This window comes from Sceloporus occidentalis, unplaced genomic scaffold (assembly GCF_023333645.1).
Source record: "Sceloporus occidentalis isolate IW3139 unplaced genomic scaffold, rSceOcc1.0.p SCAF_24, whole genome shotgun sequence".
NCBI lineage: Eukaryota > Metazoa > Chordata > Lepidosauria > Squamata > Phrynosomatidae > Sceloporus > Sceloporus occidentalis.
In genome coordinates this window covers 2,482,151-2,504,870 of record NW_028317004.1, presented here as the reverse complement: position 1 = coordinate 2,504,870, position 22,720 = coordinate 2,482,151, and the positions used below count along the sequence as shown (strand labels likewise).

The following is a 22,720-nucleotide window of genomic DNA, read 5'->3' as shown; positions in this document are numbered from 1 at the left end:
CAGAGGGGATCCAAGGACAGTCCACAGGCTCATGATCTGAGATGCTGCTGCTCAGCTCACCCTGCGTCTGCCATATAAATAAAGCGATCTCTCCCGATTCATTCACAGGATGGAGGAAGCGTGGATACAATTTAGCTGTCTGCAGCTGGACTAATGATCGCCTGGGCATTGAGGAAGCCACTTACCCGGTCACATTCACGAGTGTGCCCACCTTGCCCTGGCTTCAGTCTTGTCTGGGTGGGGGATGCAGGACGGCTGCTGATGGATGGAGGGAGGGATGTGGGGTATCTGGTCCCGATGTCCCCGCACAGCTCGGAATGCAGCGCACACCGCACCAATGTCTCCCTCTCTGCTGCAGGAGCACCGGGGGCACATAAAGATCCGCCGCCCGCCTGGAGTACGGGGAAAAGAGCGAAAGGGAGGGTAGTGATGGGAAAAGGAAGTGAAGATGGCTGCTGGAGGGTAATTGAATGGCTTGAAATATCCCCCTCCCTCAGTCTGAGTCAGTGAGCGATCACGGCTGCAGAGCTGGGAGGAGACAAAACAGGGGCGGGGGCGGGGCAGGGGCGTACACCTCTCTGCACTACACAAAGTGGCCACCGGTGGTGGGCTAATAGTCACTGCACTGGGGGGAGATCATCGAGGGGACCAGGACCCGCCCCCTCCCCTCCTGTTCTCATGGTGTCAGGAAAAAAAAAAAATGGCTCCATGGTAACGAGTGGGATAAATAGATACACAGATTAGATAGATAGATGATAGATAGATAGATAGATAGATAGATGATAGATAGATAGATAGATAGATAGATAGATAGATAGTTAGATAGATAGATAGATAGTTAGATAGATGGTCAAATGATTGCTAGATAGATAGAGTTTTCAAAAATAAAGTATGTATAGTATATATGTGGGTATACCATGATGGAAGCAATGCCCACAGTTTGTAATTGAATATTTTTTTGTAAAAGATACAGTTATTTTTTTCTCCATGGTCCCATGAAATACTGAACCCTCTAGTAGGTTTATGCGGAAAGACTCTGCAGTTGGCTACACCTTCTTTGAGTATCTGATGCAGCATTTGATGCAGGGCAGCACTTTACATGTGCAAGTCAGCAATATGTGAAAACCATACGTAGGACTGGACTGCAGACGAATATTGAACCTGGCGGGGGCTGATAAATGACGTCTATGCGTCCGCCTGCGGGATACATGCAGCCACACGCTGCTAAAGCGTAGCACGTAGCATACGGTACGGTATGTGTTTCCAGGCTACACGCTAGTCTCTTTTGTAGGGTGCAGCTGCATACATCCTGCTTGCAGTCACGTATAGGACAGGATCCAGGCCTAGATGGTGCGTCCTAGATTCCTTTATTGCCCAGTGTGGCCCACATATGGAATAACTGTAAAAACTCCCTATAGAACATGAAGTGGATTCCTGCCACTCATTGGTAGCCAGCAAGCCAACTTTTGTGGGGTATAGTGACTTCTTAATTACTTTAAATATATCCAGAATTAATGCTTGTATGTGTGTATTTTACAAAACATAAATATAAATATATATATATATACACCGTATTTGCTCCATTATAAGATGACCCTGATTATAAGACGACCCCCCAAAATATGAATATTAATTTAGGAAAAAAAGAAAAAGCCTGAATATAAGACGACCTTATAGGAAAAAAGTTTTACTAGTAAATATTAATTCACATGTAAACTATTGGTTCCTATTTGATAAAAACTATGATTGAGAAAAATTAATTTGTTGTTGTTATTTCCTTTTGTTTGCCAACCTTCCCTCAGTTATGCACATCTGCTCCAGTTTGCTACTCTGCCCACCAGATGTGCCTTATACCCCCTTATATGCCACTCTGCCCCCCAGAAATGCCTTATACCACCCTATATGACGCTCTGCCTCCCTGATATTCCTTTAAACTCCCTATATGCCACACTGCCTCCAGAAATCCCTTATACCCCCCCATATGCCACTCTTCATCCCCCGACCTACCAGGGCATCCCTAGACTTGTCCCCCCTGTGTTTCAGACTCCCTGGTGTCTAGTGGGGGCAGCCGCTGGAGGTCTGTGCGAAAAGTCCCTTTTCTACTCATAAACAGGAACAATTATCAGTAGTTGTGAGCAAATCTGTGTCAAGGTAGATCAAAGGATCTTCCCAACTGGCACTTGATCCCCACTGCCCCTAAAAGCAGGCTAATGGGGCAGCTACCAACATGTCTAACAATGTCCAACAAAATCTGAGGTCGTTGGGAGGTATGTATTACTTGTACACTATGTTAGCAAAAGTATATAAAACAATACTTTCATGAATGATGCGGTTGATCGCTCACCCAGATTGCTTTCTATCTGATCACCGAATGCTATAAGCATTCTGTGGCATAGATGAAAGAATTGTGGGTGTATATGCAGCCCCCCACCTTAGCACTAATGAAACGTAAATACAAAATGCCAAATATTGGGATAGATTTCATAGACAATTTTATACATTAAATGTTACCCCCTACAAGCTGACATCTTGTCATTTTTCAGTGACATTGTAAAGATGCTAAGCAGTGGCATAGACACACAATACATGACCTGAATCCTAACTCACTGTTATAGAATAGAAAGCTTTATCGCCATCTAGTGCCATAATGCTCTAATCACAACGCACAAAAAATAAAATACTAAAATGTGTCAATTTAGAATGTGCTGTTTAAGTTATTCTGGGACAGAGATCATTTCATTAGGTTTGGTAAGTTATATTACTTATTTTTTAGTAACTAGTATTTTAGCAATAGTTATTAGGTTATGTTTCCAACAGACAGCTTTATATCATTCCCCTACATTATATGGGCTTTCTCCTTCTTCATGTTTTTGTATAATCTTGCATTTATTATGCATATTATGTTCAACTAAACCCCACATGCATAGGTTTTTTTTACAAAAACGTTATAAGGAAAATGCTCTCTAACATACTACACCACTTATTTTTAAACTTCAGATTGGGGCAAGAAAGGCTTTTTTAAATGTATATTTCTAGTGGGAGGGACACTTTCCAAAGGGACACCAAAGGGTCTTTGGGCACCTATTTTTACATGTTTAAAAAAATGTATGTAAAAAAATATATTTTTACATTATTATTGTTTAATAATACATATGCATAGGACACGTGGTCATGCGTTCAGACTGGAAGAAAGGAGATTTAGTCTAAAGCAGAGGAAAGGGTTTTTTACAGTAAGGACAATAAGGATGTGGAATTCTCTGCCTGCAGAGGTAGTTTTATCAGAGTCTGTACAGACGTTTAAACTGCAACTGGATGGATACCTGGAAAAACATAATCTTCAGGGATATAATCTTTAATTATGGGGAAACGGCTTATTGATCCAAGGAGAAATGTGACTGCCATTTTGGGGTCAAGAAGGAGTTTTTTCCCTGGTTAGTACAAAATTGGAAAGAGCGAAACCGGGGTTTTTTGCCTTCTTTTGGATCAACAGCAACAAATTAACAGATATAGGAAAGGCTGAACTTGATGGACGCATGTCTTTTTTCAGCCTATATAACTACCGTGTTTCCCCGAAAGTAAGACAGTGTCTTACTTTCTTTTTATCCCTAAAAGCCCCACTATGTCTTACTTTCGGGGTATGTCTTATATTGGGAAAAAATTGTCGAATTTTTTGTTTTAACCATAAAATTAACATGGATGGACCACGGAAAACATTATTGCTGCTCCAGCAGAGGAGAACTGTAAGCCCACACAGCCCGGTATGTTGGGACTTGTAGTCCTCCTCAGCTGCATCTTGCGGTTACAATAAGAGCTGCAGAGAATCTCTTCACACCCCCCTCCCCCTCCTTGGTCTCTCTCTGTATGACCAGCACTGACCTTTTTCCGGGAGGACACAGAGCCAGTGACACCTGTCGGCAGACTGATCAAAACGGCGCTGTCTCTTCAGTCGGAGGGGGAGGGCACTGGAGGCAAATCCCCCCGTGTTTCCCCGAAAGTAAGACATATGTCTTACTTTCGGGGTACGGCTTATATTAGCTGACCTCTCTGAAACTCCCGATATGTCTTACAATCGGGGGTGTCTTACTATCGGGGAAACACGGTATGTAACTATGTAACATCCTGGTGACATTACTGGAGTATTTATTTATTAATTTCCTTTTATCCCTCTTTTTACTCTGATCCCCACTGCTTTTGATCATAGACTGATTAGAAAGTGGGGGGTGCATTGCTGATCGCAGTAGCTCTAATAAGCCTGCAGGAGGGGAGCAAATATCTGCAATTTCTATACTCATTACGCCATATACCCAGCAAACATTCTGAGCTCCTGAAAAAGACAGATGTAAGGGTAAAAAAGCTGGATAGTAGGATTTCAGTCCCAAAGACAGTCTATCAGTTAAAAAATTCTTCTTGCTTCCAGGCAACCACATTTTTACCTTCTTGATCCGCATTCTATATACTAAACTGTTCTCACCCTGTACGCCTATTACCTAATAAAGCATTCAACAATTTTTGAAAGCATTATGGACCCCCCAAAACAGTTTTCTTCACAGTAGATTCTGCATCTCAACTGCCCAAGAATTATCATTTTCTCAAACCTTAGAAGATCCTCTTGTTTACAAAATCTTATAAAAGTTCCCCAGACAGGCCTTTGTATTGTACTTCAATATATCACATTAAAAAATTTCCAACTGTGCCTCAAACACTGGACAAATTTTGGAGTATGTCTGTTGGAAACTGCAAACTCATCCAACCATGTCTTTCTGGACCTTGCTTTGTGCACAGGGGCACAGTCATACTGGAACAGGACAGGGGCTTCCCCAAACTGGTGCCACAAAGTTGAAAGAGTAGCATGATTTCTCACACCAAACACATTTCCACTGCTCCAGAGTCTAGCGGCGATGTGCTTTATGCCACTTCAGCCAACGATTTGCATTTTGCATAGTGACCTTTTCTTGAATTCTCTGACACACATTGCTTGTGCTGATGTTGCTCCCAGAGGCAGTTTGGATGCCACACAGGAATGGCAATTTTTATGAGCTATGTGGTCCAGCAATCATTGGCCACATTCTGTGAGTGTGCACAGTCTACCACCACTTCATGGCTGAGCTGCTGTTACTCCTAGGTGCTTCCACTTCACAATAATATCACATACCGTGGACTGGGACAGATCTAGCAGGGCAGACATTTCACAGACTGACTTGTGGCAGACAGCATCTTATGTGCCACATTTAAAGTCACTTGAGCTCTTTAACATTTGACCCATTCTACTGATGATGTTTGTCTATGTAGATGACTGCCTCTGAGCTTGATTTTATACACCTATTAGCAATGGGTGTAGCTGAAACACCTAAACCAAATAATAAGGAGAGTGTCCATATATTTGTCATCATATAGTGTATAATTAATCCAGTTACAGCCCAGTATATTCTTTGCTAACAAAAAAATCCAGTCCATATTAAAAGGCATCTATAAAATTTGACAGCACAACTCTGCGGGTAGTGACTTTCACATCTTTATCGTTATTACCTTTTTGCTTCTTTAGTCTAGTTCTTTGTACGCTCCTATCAATGAACGGGTCATCAGAGAGTGGCTGGTTTTGTCCCTGTATGTATTTGTATAATTATCATATGCCCTCTATAAACAAATCAACTTCTCTAGCCTTTTTTTTTATCACAAAGGTGTTCCATTCCTCTTAAGTTTGTAGCCAACCTCTGCACTTTTTCAAGCCCCACAATGTCCTTTTTAAGAATGATTGCCCAGACTTACACTGCATAGTCAACGTGGGGTCTGACCGCTGACTTATACAGAGGCAAAATTATATTTTGCATTCATGAATCAATGCCTCTTTTTATACATGCCAATATCTTACCGGCCCTTGCAGCAGTAACAGACACTAAACACTGATGCTACGTTCATTGTCTATATATATATATATATTTCCATGTCCTTCTTCTCATGTAGTGAACGCACAGAAGTATTTTTTTTTGGGGGGGGGGGTATTAATATTTTTTTTTTCATTAATATATATATTTTTTAAATGGGATAAAAAAAGTATTCAGTTTTACACATAATTATATACGCCCTGGAAAAAATAACAATATGGCAACAAGTCACAATAATGGGCATGCAAAAAGGATGTTTATAAGGTCAACTGTGTGTTTTATTGTGCTACTTAAGTCTTTACCCGATTATGTGTGTCTTTGTGTGTGTAATTGTGTTTGTGTGTGATTTGGTCCCATATATATATATATATATATATATATATATATTACATTTACATATATATTAATATATATGGTAGTGTTGTGTTAAATAGCGTGAAATTAAATAGCGTTTTTAATGTAGATTTTCTCTCATATTTATGAAAGATCATAAAACCTGCCTGCCTACCCGACTGGCGACTGCCTGACTGAGAGTATCCGATTGTCGCCCCTACTGCCACCACACGGCCCCGGAACTCCATCATCCAATGAGCGGGTTCGATGCAAGCTAACTGTCACACGGTTTATAGCTGTTTTGTTATTGGATGTGACGGTTGGAGGTAGTCATCAAGTTATTGGAAGAGGGACCCGTAGCGTGTACCATTTTTTTAAGGGAGGGGACGTTACATTTTAGTGGTACAACCGGGCTGCTGTCAGCTGGGCGTGAGACGGAGGGATATTCACAGAAGGTATATATTCTATGCCGTAAATGTTTATGTAGGCATGTAGCCTTGTTTGTTTTGTGTAATAGCATGTATGTAATCGCGAGGAGTGTGTGACAACCTCTGTGCTAGATGTCACAGATAATGGAGTAGTGAGTATGACTTGTAAAATGTCAAATGACTATAAAGCCCATATAGTGTATTCTGCGTGACATACGTCAAGTAACACTTAAATACACTTATAACTGTAAAGGTATTATTTGGATTTGGCTCATCAGCAGCTCATCTCTGATCACAAAATCTGTGTGGGCATTTTGTGACAGACACTGATATACCAGCAGCTCAAGAAACAATATACTAATATATATATATATGTGTGTGTATATATACCGGTATATATATATATATATATGGATGCAAGGCCCCTCTAAAGTTTCATGGTGTCTGTTTTTTTAAATGCATAGGGAGAGTCTGCAGAAGTCCCAAATATACATCTGCCCCAGCTATTTGCAGTGCTGTACCTCCAGCACTAGCTTGGTGTATTCTATTGGTTGGTGTCTTTCCAGACCCGCCTCGCATATATGCAGTAAATGTGAGAGGGAGCACTTTCCTTCCACTGATTGGCTGCTTCACTGGAAAAAATGTCAGACCAGGGAGGAGGAGAGCAGCTGCTGCATCAAGACTGCTACTTCTAGGTCAAGTAAGGGCTTTTTTAACCCTTTTTTTTATTCTGGATGAATGCAAATTAAAGTACTCAGTGAGTACTTTAATATGCATTCTTAAGAAACGCAACCCCCCCCCACACACACACACGTATGTAACAGAGGTAAGTGTCTGCAGCTGCCCTACTCCTCCATGGGCTGATGATTCTTGCCTCTGATTGAAATCAATGGGAGTGCTATTCTCGCATGCAAATGGGGGTTGGGACAGTATATCAGTATATCACATACATGGGGATTTGTATGGCAGAATATATCTCTTGCAAAGAACGGGGAAAAGTCAAATGCATTTGTGGTTTTCTTAGCATGATGTATTGTGCCCTTGTCATACGTGTACACAGCCCTGGACACACTCTCAACCACACAAGATGCAGGAAATTGTGCTAGAAGTCAAGTTATTTACTCTCATGTATAGTGTGTCAGCAACATAACAACAGATAGTTCAATATAGTCTACTGTTTGTGAATGTCTGTGTTTTGGGAAATCTTACTGTGTTGTTACAGCCACCCCTATATAGATAATTTACATTTTCATGGATGAGAGCGTGTCCTCTAGTACAAGACTCTAGTACAAGCCCTTGCCTCCAATTCTTTTGAGGAATAATTGTAAACTCAGAGCAGTGTACACCCATCAGGAAAGATTGCTGTGAGCCCTCCATCTGTAACTTTCTCTCTCATTGTGTTGCAGGAGCTGCTCTTGAGTCCTTATTTAAAATGGTAAGTTCAACATCCATTTCTGTTTTCTCCTTGTCGTGCTATACATATTTATATATATATATATACATATGTATCTTTCCACATAGTATAAAGAGGTTTTTTTTATATGTGTATGTTGTGTATTTTAATCTGTAAACATCATTGAGTATGTTTACTATATAGAATTGCGAAATGTAGAATTTGGTAAAAGTGACAGATCTTATGAGTATGTGTCCATATGTTTTATCAGCATGCTTTTTCTCTTATTTCATTCTTCTTCTTCTCTATTTAGCACGGTCGGATCAAAACAAAGACTTCATTGGAGCAGCAGGAGGCAAAGAGGAAGGAGAGAGAAAAGAAGCTTCAACTTTATGTCAGTGCAACACAGGCTGCCTTGAGTAAGGTGTGTTTATTATGGGTTCATGTATCCTCTCTTTGGCCTGTGCACTGTAATCCAATTTCAGTCTTATTTTAGTTGCTCCTTTCTACTATCTTGATATTTCTTCACTTCCTCCTGGTCACATTCAGTTGTTCCTCTTCCACACCTGTCTTCTAAGCCAGTCTAATGTAGTGTAGGAAAAGCTACATGTTCGGAATTTACTCTGACCCAACTGCCAGCACATTATACAGACCCTTATATAGAATGACACTGAAACAAGTCAACGAGATTCCCTTCCAGTCGTAGTTAAAATCTTGCAGATTTACCTAATCTCTTGTGTTATTTCCTTTCATGCTGTTTCTAGCGAGATGCTGGAGAACTGGATAAAGAAGCTTTGGAACTAACAGCCCAAATATTGACATTGAATCCAGACTTTGCTTCTTTGTGGAACCTGAGAAGAGAAGCGTTTCTTCAATTTGCAGCAAATAGGTAGAATTAATTTTCCTAGTATAAACACCTACTGTTATTAGAATTCATACTTGCATTACTCATTTTAAAGCTCTGTCCTTTCTAATACAAAAAAGTCTGTGATATTCATTCTGCCGTCTGCCTTCATAGTTTTATCAAAGAGCGTTATGGTCCTTCTAGAGGTTGGTAGGCAGAGGCTAATAAGAGAAAATGTCATCCTGTCTTCTTTTCTCCACCTGTTCTACTTTCTTTCAGTTTAAGTAAAATAACTGCAACCTACTATATTATATTAAATTGCATTTTATATCTCTACTTTAGTCACTTTGTCAATTGGCTGGGACTTGCTGCACCCTGTCATGTCTGCTTGGATTAATGTCCACTAATTGTCACTCAGTGTAACTAAATTAGCCAAAAATAGTTTGTACTTGCTCTTCTGTTCAAAACTGCTTGAGACCTGAGTCTTACATCCAAAAATAGGGGCAGACAAATGGGCTGAATAGGTCTTATCTACTGTCAAATTTTATTTTTAATGTTTAATTGTAGTGCCCTGAGTAGCTACTGTTTTTGCTTTATTTATTTTAATTTCTACTTGAGGTCAGATGAAGAGATGCGACCTCTCTATTTAGCGGAGCTCTCCTTTCTTGAGAGCTGCCTGCGTATCAGCCCAAAGTCCTATGGCACCTGGTACCATCGCTGTTGGGTTATGGAGCATATGTCAGAGCCAGATTGGGCCCGCGAACTGTCACTTTGTAATCGCTTTCTGGAGATGGATGAACGTAACTGTAAGTGGCTGTTGGGAGTTGTGAGGAAACTTTGAAAATGACTAATCTATATTGAAACATATCGTGGTACTCACTCTGGTTTCTCTTTTCCCTGCTGTAGTTCACTGTTGGGATTACCGAAGATTTGTCACTCAGTCCTCACATGTATCGCTTTCTGATGAGCTTGAGTTTACAAACAATCTAATTATCAAAAACTTTTCCAACTATTCCTCTTGGCATTACCGTAGCAAACTGCTTCCTCAGATCCACCCAGACCCTTTGCGACTTGGTCGAGTGACTGAAGAGGCCCTCCTGGCTGGTGAGTCAGACTATGAAGTGGGGCTAGGAGTTTAAGTAGGTCCTGTGCTGCTGAGTATGAGGACTGTGCTTGTAAGGGTGAAGATTCGCCTGTGAATTTTAAAAAGGGTTTTATTGCTGACTTCGCAATAAGCAGATTTCATAAAACTTTAATATGACTCCTTGTTTCTCTGTCGCAGAACTTGAGCTGGTACAGAATGCTTTCTTCACTGACCCCAATGACCAGAGTGCTTGGTTTTATCATCGTTGGCTTCTTGGCAGAGGTGAGGAATAAGGAAAGTAAGCTCTGTGTGTAAAGTACTTTCTGACTTCCTATTTATGCCTCCCCATTATTTTTCTCTATTTCAAGCGGATAAACCCCTCTCCATTCGATGCCTCTTAGTCAATCTAGAAGGACCTTGGCTGTCTGTAACATTTTCTCAACCAGTCAATGTGAGTATCAGAGTCCAACTACTCATGTCACTGGGGGTGTTTTCATCAGTTGCGATGGTAGAAATGATTTAAATGTAACAGCTAGTGCATCCTTTCAAACATATAAAACCACACTTTCCCTTGCCACTCCTAGCAGCCAAAATATAGAGAGAAGGATCCACCCACCTCAGGTAGGACAGGAACAAAACTATAAATTACTTCTCCTTAAACCTCCCCTATGTGTTTTTCTTGCCATACCAGGTTTGGAGAAAGAAGCCTTCCCCCTTTTTTTATTTTTGTTGTCCTTAGGTGAAGGCTAGGTCTAGCCTGTGTGTGCACCCTTGGAAGGATGTGGGCCCCTTAAAAACCGTCCTGTTGTACCTTGGGGTAGTACAGAAGAAGGTTGGCTGTACCCATAGGATTGAGGGAGTCTACTTTTTCTGCCTTCTGTTTCCCAGAAGCGCACTTTGACGAGGAGGAGTAACTTTGGAAAGTTATTCCCTCCTCTAGCTTGGCGGCAGCAGACGAAGGCTGGTCATCATCTGTAGACACGGATGCCATCAGACACACATATTGGTTGCCAGGACATTATAGGATGTAGAAGTTTCAGCTTCTGTAGCACGGTCATGGATGCAGCAACTGTCCAAAATACCTGCATAGATGTCACTAGGTATGTAGCAGCCGTTGCCTCTGCAATGGACTTTCTATGTGATACAACCATGGAGAATTTGAGGAGGCTTGTAGAGCCTTATGGTTAGGAGGCTGATATATGGACAGTGCTTCAAAAAGCAAGCTGTGCTCTATGCCTTTTGTGGGCAATAATCTCTTTGAGCCAGAAGTGGACTCTTCTCCGCTTGCCTCAGAGAAGAAAGTTTCCTAAAAACATGTCTCCTTTCAAGCTTTCAGGAGTCAAGAGAAGCCCAGTAGGTCAAGGTCCTTAAGGGAAAAGCCCTATCCCTTGAGGGGACAATTGGCTTGCAGCAGGGGAGAGCTGGTGACAGGGCCATCTTTTGTAAGTTCTAATGCCAGGGGTTATATTCCCAGGTCTTTGTCATCCAGGTCATGGGTAAGCTAAGACTGATCATAAACTTGTGTCTTTTGACCTGACGTATACAGCAGGTCCACTTCAAGATGAAGACTGTAAGTTCTACTGTGTTGGTAATAGATGCTTTTCTGAGACGGCTCAGGATTACAGTGGACAACTGGTTTCTGATAGCATCTTTGGTTCAGGGCGTACAAAAACATGTCCCCGCCAGAAAATACTGATCAATATGCAAAAAAACTTATTTAGAGCCCTGTCAGAAACAGGCCTTCTTTTGGACATCCTGGTGGAGTTTTTCTTCCATCCAGGAAACCGTAAGCAGTAAAAGACAATGTGTTACTTCACCAGATAATTGAGGACTCTGGGGAAAATTATTTCAACAAGGTATGCAGGCTCTAGCCACCCATGCTCGGACTCTTCAGTCTTTCTTCTCCCTGGACAAATGTATTCAGCTCCCAACCTCGATAGTTTTTCTTTGAAGTGTGTTAGTTAAGAGACGGCAATCTGTCAAGAGGTCTTCCGTGGAGCCCTATGGCAGACGGCATGATTTCTACAGATGTCAGCCTGACGGGTTGGGGAGCTCATCTGGGAAATGAGATGGCCCAAAGGTCCTGGTCTGTGGAGGAACAGGCATGCTACTAAAATTGCAAAGAGCTCTTTGCAGTTTGGAGAGCATTAAAATTCTGGCAAGACAAAATCAGAAAGAAAAGAAGAAGGATCTGCTCAGACAAAAGAGCAGTTTTATATATAAACAGACAAAGAAATCTTGGGCCGAAATTTTGCAGGAAAGTCTAACAGCAGTCCTTATGCAAGGTTATGACTTCAGATTTTCTGAGCTATCACCAGATTCTTCAGGGGAATGGTGCCTGGACTCAAAGGTGGTTTGCACTTTTTTGGAACCAGTAAAGATGTCTCGAGCCCCAACCATTCCTCTGCATTCATGTCCAGGGCTTCTTATGCAGGGCCCAGTGTCTCATCCAGATCCTCAAAGCTTGCGCTTGACAGCATGGTTCCTGAAGGCGACCTTCAGCGACAAACCTTGGTGAGCTAGAAGTGGCGGACTTTAGAGCAGGATGTTTGCCACTTTAGTGGCGTATTATTTAAAGGTCTTGACGTTGTTCCCATCATGGTGCTCTGGTGGGCGAATTTGGTTCCTCAACAGCTCAACTTTCTCCAGGAGGGTTTTGATAGAGGGCTTTGTCCTTCCACTTTCAAACTACAAATTTCTGTCCTCTCTACATTTTAAGTAAGAGACTTGCTTTACACGCTTGGATTATTCATTTTTGTTAGGGCCACCTCTAGAATCCCTCCAAGGTACATATCTAAGCTTTGCCTGTGGGATCTGAATCTAGTACTTAGGGTCCTTGACAGCCCCCCTGTTTAGGACACTACAGGAGAAATATTTAGGTTTCTTATCTATAAGAGACCACCCCCTTTTTTGAGATATCAGAAGAAAAGGCCTCTTACGCGTCTTCCGAAGTGTTTGCCTAAAGTTGCCTCAAATTTCCATACGAATTCGGAAATTCATCTTCATTTGCAGGACACGTCTTGTGTTTCTTTAGAGAACCGCATCATGGAGAGTAGACTCTAACCTCTTTTGTTGCCTTCTCAGGACCATCAAAGGGGTAGAAGATGTCTAGAGGGACTGTAGGTTGATAGATTGTTTATGCACAGGCTTTAGTGGGAAAACATCCCCCAAAGAAGCTTCTTTTATTGGCAGATTTTGGGAAAAAGGTTATTGAGACGGCTTTGCGTTTATCTTTGTTACATTTTTATATTATGGCTACCGGGAATGGCAAGAAAAATTGAGAATTCTACTAACAGAGAATTCCTTTTCCCCTCGCAGCATTCGTTCCCACTATTTTTTTTTATTGCACATGTTGGGAGGAAGAATCTTTCTATATTATATTATGGCTGCCAGGAGATGAGCAAGGAAGGATTTGAGAATCCTTAGCAGAAGAGAGGCTACCAAGTTTAGCAGGTATCCCACTGATAGCTTCATTTTAAAGTAGAACTTGTCAGTGACCCAAGTTCCGAAAGCCTTGTAGTCAGCGGGGCTCAGCTAGCTATTTAGACCATGGCAGCAGCCCACCTGCAGATACTGCCAGTGAGAGATCAGAGGTCTGTGTTTTTCTAATGAAATCCCTCTCCAGTGCAAAGAGCCAGGAGATGATGTGGTCTCCTGCTTATCTACATTATACGCTGCTGGACCTCCACTTGGACGTAGTATATATATCCTTTCTACTTAGGTTATATATTGATTTGTATAGTGCCATACGATTCTGTAGTGCACAAATGACAAAAGAAGTGGTTCATCCCACAAGCATCTGGACTTACAGAAACAAATGATAAACTCATTTCTATTTTAATAACCATTTTTGGTAATAAATAATATGAATACTGACCATTGGCTGTTGTGTACACAATTTCCATACAGCTGGTAGTAAATGGTGTGTATATTGTTATGTATTATATAGTCTGGCTACAGCATATGTACAGAAACTGTTTTGTTTGTTTGTCTTGCTCCAATTTTAACTGGGGGAAAATGGTACGTGGTATTTAAAAATAAATAAAGCAACCTTATGGTTAAGAAGGTATTGTTGATCCGATCATCAACAAAAGAAATGGGGGAAAAATATAACATAATCTTGAATTTAAATCCCCTTAAAGAACGTTGGAATGCAGATATCATCCAGTATATCAGTGATGGCAAACCTTTTTGAGCCCAAACTGCAAACCAAAACGACTTATTTTTTTCAAAGTGCCAACACTGCAATTAAACCTGAATAACGAGGGGGCGTGGCCAGGGGAGGGCTGGCAGCCTAAGGCCTAGGGGGCAAGTCAAGTGACGTGGCTCCGCCCCCTCGCACTCACCTTTCACCCCTCACGCTGCTCCCATCACTATGCGGCCATCAGACTGCTGGAAAACTTATCTAAACGGCTGCTAGGTGCTGATGCCACCGGCCGGAGCTACTTTAATCCTTTTTTTTTATTTATTTAATATGCCGGATCGGCTTGCCATATAAAAAATAAATAAATAAAGTATTAAAGTAGCGCCGGCCGGCAGCATCAGCACCCAGCGGCCGTTTAGATTCGATTTCCAACAATCTGATGGCCGCATAGTGATGGGAGCAGCGTGAGGGGTGAAAGGTGAGTGCGAGGGGGCGGAGCTTTCATCCCTCACGCTGCTCCCATCACTTGGCGGCCATCGCATACGGCCGCTGGGTGCTGATGCTGCCGGCCGGCGCTGCTTTAATACTATTTTTTTTCATTTACTAGCCGATCCGGCTTGCCATATTACATTTTTTAAAAAAGTATTAAAGTAGCGCCGGCCGGCGGCATCAGCATCCAGCGGCCGTTTAGATTAGATTTCGGGCGGCCTGGCTTCAGTGTTCTCTGGGGAGGGTTCTCCCCAGAGAACTGTGGGAGATGTAGTCCGCGGGAGCCGACGCCGTGACTACAGTGTATGACTGTAGTCACGGTGTGCCCACAGAGACGGCTCGGCGTGCCAACAGCACGCGTTCGCCATCACTGCAGTATATCTTATTCATACTTTACATTAACAATAACCATCTTATAAACCGAAATGGTCAGTGTCACTAAAGTCATCTGCATCACAGAGTCAGCTTCTTTATTCCTAACCTAATGACCTAGCCAAGGGAAACATCGTGTCAAACCGGAACAAGGGACCAAAAATGTCTAATGCTGTTAATTTAATCGTATTCTAGGTAAAAGGAGATCTAATATTGTTTATCAACGATAAGCCTTTTATGGTTTCCTGGAAAGCCCCTGGAGGAAAAGCAAAGCCAAGTTTGCTCTGGGTACCGCTGCATCCTGTTTGTTTTGTGTGTTTGTTGCGGTTTTAATCATGTGTTTGTTACGCTCTTGCTGAATCCTACCTTTTACATTCATTGTCTCCCCATAGTTGCCAGTCTTCTGCATGTCCTCCCATCTGGTACTTCAGTGTCCCTCCTTCTGGTTCAGTCTTACATTTCTGCACCTGCCTCATTTGTCTTTTGTCTCTTGCTTTTGTGATCTTTGTGTGCATGCTCCATTCATGATCACTTGCACATCTGCATCCTTTACTCTTTTACACCCTTGCAAACACATGCATTTTGTTTCATGTCTTTATTTTTATTGCACTGTACTTCAGGTATGTGACCTTCCCCAGGAGTCTGTAAAAGACCTTTGCACCGAGTGTAAGTTCCAGGTTCTTTGGAAGGATGGAGAGGCTCAGAAAGAATGCATTTTATATCCAGGTGACTAGGACAGAAAACCTGGCAGCATCATTGGGGTTTTGTGACCGTTTTAAATGATGATTATGAACGTGTGGATATTAATTGCCGTTTTTAATTTTCTACAGGAAGGAACGAAACTTGGTGTTGTGATTCTGCTACAAATGAACAAATATTCCGGTATGAAGTGCTTTGTGAATGCATTCACGCTTCGTCCCCTATGTTACACAATTCTGATTTCTATACAAATATGTCCTATTGGCATTTCTTCCTGTAAGATGCGAGCAATATACAGACCCGTAAACGAAGATACTGTAACAGTCAGGGCCGGCCTTAGGGGTGTGCGACCTGTGCGGCCGCACAGGGCGCCATGGCAAAAGGGGCGCCGTCTGGGACTTAAAACATTTTTTTTTTTTTGTAACTTTTATTTAACAGCCTCCATGTTAAATAAAGTTGTTTTTTTTACTTTATTTAACACAAAGGATGTTAAATAAAGTTAAACAAAAAAAACTCCGGTGTTTTAATTTAAGTGCCGGGCAGGGAGTTTTCAGCAACCGCTCGGCGCCCCTCACTCTCCGTGACTCCGTCATGGTGCCGATGTTTCATACTGAGCGCCGGAAGATTTCTGTATGATTTTGAAAAATAGCTGGCTGGGGTATATGTCTGCAGGGCCGGCCCGACAATGGAGCCGAGTGGGGCAACCGCTCCAGGCGGCACCTTGCCGCCCCGAACCCTTTTTTTAAATTATTTTTTTAAAGCGAAAGAGAGAGAAAGGGGCGCCGAGTGGTTTTCACTTACCATGCTTTCAGTACCCGCTCGGCGCCCCTCTCTCCTCTGCGGCGAGTCTCCCTGTTCAGTCTCACATTACCTCATTTCCGGCGCTCAGCATTACAAGCCGGCACCGAGACCGAACAGGGTGGCAGGGACGGAGGGAGAGAAAGGGTAGATAAGGGGGAGGGGGGGCGGCATTTTAAAATTCGCCCCAGGCGGCATTTTGCCTTGGGTCGGCCCTGTATGTCTGCATTTGTAAATCTACCAGTACAGTTTGTTAATGGAAATGTTCAATCTATCCCCAGGTTGGAACTCTCAGAGGGTAAAAGCAACATTTTGCAGCATGAGTTAAAGTCCTGCAAGGAGCTTCAGGAGCTGGAGCCTGATAATAAATGTAAGTTTATTTTGTTACTGCATATTACTTATCAGTTGCCAAGACCATCTCCAGTGGGGAAAACCCAGTCGGTAAGAGCTTTAAAATACTATACTACTAATAATAATACTATATGTATGTAAATATTTAAATAGGGCTCTTTCTTTTTCATCCTGCCTGTGTCATCTGGAGGAGGAACCTTTTTAGATGGACCTATATGCAATGTACACAAGGGAGGGCAAGCAAGACCGCAAAAACACTAGATCTAAAGCTAAGACAATGTTCAGTAAATGTGTAGTTTTATACAAACTATATAAATGTTTTAGGTGGGGGTTAATGAGAGGTTACTTAGCGGGGTATAGGCTGACTCATATGGTACCAAACATATCTTCTTCCGTTGAAGCACTTGTAAATGAAGTGCTAAAGTAGAGTACCATAACACTCGAGATACTAGCATAAGCAGTGAGTGACAGAAAAAAAAAATCACACATCATTTATCCGTACATGAGTGTATATTTGTGATGTTTTGTTTATACATACAGGAGTATTTCTTGTGAATGTCATTAATGTTACTTGTGTAAAGGATCGTTAAAACCTCCACTGTTGCAATTGCTGCAATACAGAGTGGAAACCACAAGGGGTGCTCTTGTGCTATGTTCAATTCCTGTTGGCTATTATATAGAAGTAGATGGCTTCTTGCTCAGAAAGTGGTTAACTAAAGTGATTCATTTATCCCCAGCTGTTGACCAATAAAAATACAGGTGCCTTGCCCAACTAAATGTTTTAATAATTTGACCATTGAGGAACAGCTACTTTACCATAGGACCAGATCATTTTTTTTTACCTTTTTTTTTTTTTTTTTCTTTTTCTGTAGTGTACCCACACATTATGTATTATTATTATTATTATATTATACATTATTATTCGTTTGTGCAGTATGATGCTTTGAATAAGAAATAAGAGTACCTTACCTTATCTTTTGTCAGAGATATTTGACTATTCCTAACTATACAAAGATCAAACTGTGTGTATATGCATAAAGGTACCAAGGAGGTTGCTATGTGTGGGTTTTAATTCCTGGTTTTACTTCTAACGGTTATAATCGGACCTCCACGTCTGTGAATATGATTTTCCCTAATTTTGTTGTATTTTTTTTCTTTTCTTGAGTTTCTTCTCACGGCTTTCCAATTGTCTCTTAGGGTGCCTCCTGACTATTATTCTGCTAATGCGAGCGCTGGATCCTTTATCCTACCAGAAGGAATCTATCTCCTATTTTGATACTCTAAAGGTATGGCTCTTAGTAACAGTGTCGAGACTCGCAGAACGTGCTCTCTGTCATTCATGTCTGTGTTAACAAGTTCCTAAATGTGACTGCGTTTTTTTTTGTTAATCCGTTATAGAATTTGTATGCACATATTTAAAAAAATAAGTGCATCTTTGGAGGTGCACTTGGTATTGCTGGTCAAATGCATTGGTTGAAGAAAAGTCTTAAAGTTCATATGAATTATTTCACTGTACAGTATGTAATTATTTTTTAAACCTTGGCTACCAGGGTAGAAGTTGAAATATATACAAATACAGTGCATAACACAATGAGTCAGTAATGAGTGGCGAGCTTCCATTTTAGAATATACACTAGAATAAAATTAAGCAAGGTCAGAGGTATTTTACATCTATGTAAAAAGGAGAATTGCCATTTGCGTTGTGAGGTTTCTAGTTCAGTTGCGAGGATGCGGAGTGAACTCTGTTTGCATTCACAGGCTGTTGACCCAATGCGCTCTGGTTATTATGATGATCTGTGCAGCAAGTTCCAGGTGGAAAATGCTATATTAAAAATGGAATATGCAGAGGCCCGTGTTATAACTCTTGCAGGAAAGGTAACTTGTCCATTTGTCCATGCCCCCCCCCAAAAAAAGGTTTACAGATCAGTTTGTATATAATACTTTTTTGATGATTTTCTCAGGGGCTGACAAGGTTATGCCACCTGGACCATCTGGTGTTGGTCACGCACATGGATATCTCTTCCAATCGGCTTCAGGCTCTTCCTAGTGACTTGTCCATGTTGAGATGTGTGGAGGTACGGTATAGCCTATTTTCCAATGGAAAGAATGATCTAGGTTAAAGGAGAATTGTCACTGTGTCAGAAGGGAATAGAATGGATCAAGTTTGTGGCTGCGGGCTGTCTTAAGATTAGGGTTTCTGGGTCACATCACATGTTGTTGTAATTAGAGTACCTAGTAATGTGCACTTAGTTGGTAGTTATGCTTAACAGCAGGAAAAGTTACCAAAGGCTTTGCCTTTTCCAGCTAGACTACAGACCTTTTTAGGCAAATACTAGCTGGTGCTTACACCAGGCATCCCATACATGTGGCCATATATTCCTGAAAATAAAACTGCATTTTGCAACTTTGTGGCTTATGTCTGGAGCGTTGCGTGTGACATAATCAACACAGTGCCCCAATCTCCATGAGACTTTAAAAGTACCAGAGTATCATGAGTAGGTGAGTACTTGGCATAAAATATTAGAGTAAGTTATACAAATACTATTTATGGGGGGATTGCGCTAACGAATTAAAATGTAACTTCATAAAGATTGTGTTGTCCTTTTAAATAAATGGTTATGCCATTGTAGATGTGTGTAAAAATTACTACTAGTTATAAAAGCTAAAGATGGAAGACCTGCTTCATGAAATAAACCTCTTATAGAGCTTAGCATAAGTTTAGACAGTATGCAGAAATCTGTGTGCAAGTATGCTTATACAGTATAAATATTAGGGGCAATAGTCTTGAGCGCAGAGTTGTAAATTCTGTTTTGCAGGTGCTTGAATGTGACAACAATGAGATTTTGCTTCTACAAGGAGTGTGGAACATGCCACGACTGGAGGAGTTGTCATTGCAGTGCAACAGTATCCTTTTTCTGGCCGTTACTCTGGCTATATCACTAGTTCATTGTCATGGCCACTCTAGTCAGTTTGGGAGGAGTATCAAAGGTTACGTAAACCTATAATTAGCGCTTCCTATTGATATACATGCATTTTTTGCTTCTGTAGTTTTGTGGGGGATGTTTTGTAACATTTTTATGATTTAATTTGATTTTCTTGTATAAACGTCAAATAAATACCCATCACAAAATTAAAAGTAAACTAAAAAAAACATCCCCCCACAAAAGAATGTACTTTTGTCTTTCTTTACTAGACTTATGCATTCCTATTCATGCACATTTAAATTTTAATGATATCTGTCAATTTCCATTAATTCATATGGATCTCTGAAAAGGAAAAGGGGACCCTCTACAAAACAAAGTAAAATGAAGCTCAGAGTTTTCGTTCGATTTTTTTTTTATTTTTTTTTTTTTTTTTTACTCACCCTCATTCACTCTCATGCTGTCTCACACTCACATTCATTCACTCTTTCAATCACTCTGTCTCTTACGTTCTGAGTTTCACCCTACCTTTTGGCCGACAGCTAATATGGCTGCCTGCTAACATGGTACTAAAGGAAGCTAAATACAATCTTAAATGTTAAGTATGCCTTCAGCTGTTCCATTATAAGATCAGCTGGCTAGCATGCTGGAAAAAATCTGATCCCTGCTACTACTGAGATCTGAGTGATCAGATTGTGATGTCACAACTAAACCCCCAATCTGAACCCACTAATAAAATAAATATTATGGGACACATTCTTTTAAAACTTTTATTTAATTTTTTGTTGTAATAGTAAACAAAAAAAATGGGAAGATGAGTGTTTGTGAACCACAACAGCCAGAATGATGAGTTGTAATCTCCAGTAGCAGGTGCACTAGAAGTGAAAATAGGATGGGATTCTTTTGGACATGTATATATTTTTTACTTATGTTTTCTTTCTTTGGCACAGTTAATCCACGCTTAAGTGAATTAACCCCTACTTGATAAGTATAGGCCTTTCTGTGTAAACCACGTTGACAGATCTGCGTGCCATGTGCTGACAGAAACCAGCTCTGGAAAATCAAGAATGTTTGGAATGTCATTGCGCCAAAATGCAAAATGCTTCCTGGATCCTTCACAGAGGAAATTAGTTTTATTATGATTGTCCAGTCACTGCAATGTTACTACTATTAAAGAGAGAGGTGGAGTAATAGACAGGTAGTCATGATTCAAGATAATTTAGTTGGCGTGTGCAATGTTTAACATCCCTGCTGACGTAGGACTAACAAAACATGGATGTTTCTTTCTACCAGGAAAGAATATTACCGGTATATTAGTTACTGCAAGATTGGCATCAAGTGAGTTAAAATACACAATAACTACGTTACAGGTGGAGTATCCCTTATCCAAACAGGTAAGATGACAGATCCGTTGTCCGAAATGTACTTCTAGTCCCAAGCATTTTGGATAAGGGATACTCAACATGTATAATGTATCTGGTGTTGAAAAAAGTTTTCTATTGGAGGGTTACAGTCTAAATGTCATGTACCGCAGGCACCCCCATTGCTTACAGGCATATACCCCATGTAAACACACACAATAGGGTCCAGAGCATGGATGTAAAATGGAAATGTCCTTTCATTTGTCAATACATGTACTGCACTGCAATCATCAGGTCATTTCCACCAAAGAACACAAAGCTCTCAAAAAAAAATTAACGGACGTGCTTGCGTCTTGATGTTGTGTCCCTTCTCACAAAGCAAATCTACTTAAACGGGGATGGTTGTGCTGAAACTATGTCCTTAAAGTGGGGTATGCCTGTACTTTTCCCTTTGCGTTTTGTTCTAATTCCATTTTTTTATACTTAAAAAGGCTGATATTCTTTTGCTGATGAATTTCTTGGGGTGTTACCCTTTTCTTTAACTTATTGTGCCAGAAATCCGCTATGTGCATGACCTCCAACCTCTTACCAGCTGCCCTCATCTTTCAGTGCTTCGTTTGCAAGGTAACCCCCTGTGTGAAAATCCAGAGGCCAGGTTGGAGTTGGAAGCGCTTCTCCCCCATGTGAACACCATTGAGTTGTAACATTTTTAATTCTAACTAAGCTTCTCACTCCTCAATAAATACTGTTTACTGGAATTGTGACTGATTCTGTAGGAATCATTGGGGAACTGTTTGACCAGACACTTAAGGTATTGATGGAAGAGCGGTAGAGTATACGTACTTGGTGATGTCTTTAGTGAAGAAAGAAATTATTCACAATGTATGTGGTAAGAGTGCCCAACCTGTACCCGGAGCAGAGGGTTTAAGGACAGGAACATTGCACTTAAAGTGTGCCTGAGGTATGATTTGGCAGTCGAGTTAACTATCATGCGGTCACTCCCCATGACTTCCAATATTTCTACAACCAGGTTTACAGCTACTCTGGTCTGTCCTATGTTTCGGTTGCCTTGTTCACATTTATTTCCTTGTATGTGTGTATTTAATAGTTTCATGAATCTGATTTGGGAGTGAATCTTTTTTCTAGCATTTACTGGCATTTTATCAAATTGTCTGAGGGAAGGGTTTGGCCTGTTGTTGGGAGTAGCCGAGACTCTAAATGTAACCCATCATTATGGGGTAATTATGCCATCCTTGTACTCACCTGAGAAGGAAGAGGGTGGTGTCCCCAAGGTCATTCTCACTCCTACACTCGTTCAACCTGTTTGCAACTGGGAACCAAACACACCCTGGATTTGACTTCCTGGTGAATCAGCACTTACTCAAGGATCTTGAGCTTCTTATATCAAATTATGCAGAGAGTGATGCTGGATTCAATTTACCGTTGACATCAGCATACAGGTCCATCCAACTGCATTCACACAATAATTGTGCCTGGGGAAAAATATTTAACAACAATTCGATGTTTCATAATCCATCACAAACTGATGTCTGTCACATTGAGAATCTATTTTTCCTAGTACTTAATGTTATTAGTTCCAAGTGTCCCTCTTCAAGATGGT

The 22,720-nt window shown here is 41.1% G+C and overlaps 1 protein-coding gene across 1 annotated transcript; it reads left to right on the top strand.

Annotated features, from left to right (window-relative positions):
- Positions 1-297: 297 nt before the first annotated feature.
- Positions 298-21,803, top strand: LOC149300509 (geranylgeranyl transferase type-2 subunit alpha-like). Its single transcript, XM_089485016.1, has 16 exons — positions 298-462; positions 8,350-8,460; positions 8,801-8,925; positions 9,499-9,686; positions 9,787-9,984; positions 10,163-10,246; positions 10,333-10,415; positions 15,165-15,257; positions 15,590-15,695; positions 15,800-15,851; positions 16,748-16,836; positions 18,015-18,103; positions 18,576-18,692; positions 18,779-18,892; positions 19,634-19,721; positions 21,655-21,803. The coding sequence occupies exons 1-16, from the start codon at positions 298-300 to the stop codon at positions 21,801-21,803; spliced, it is 1,851 nt and encodes a 616-aa protein (XP_089341142.1).
- Positions 21,804-22,720: the final 917 nt, after the last annotated feature.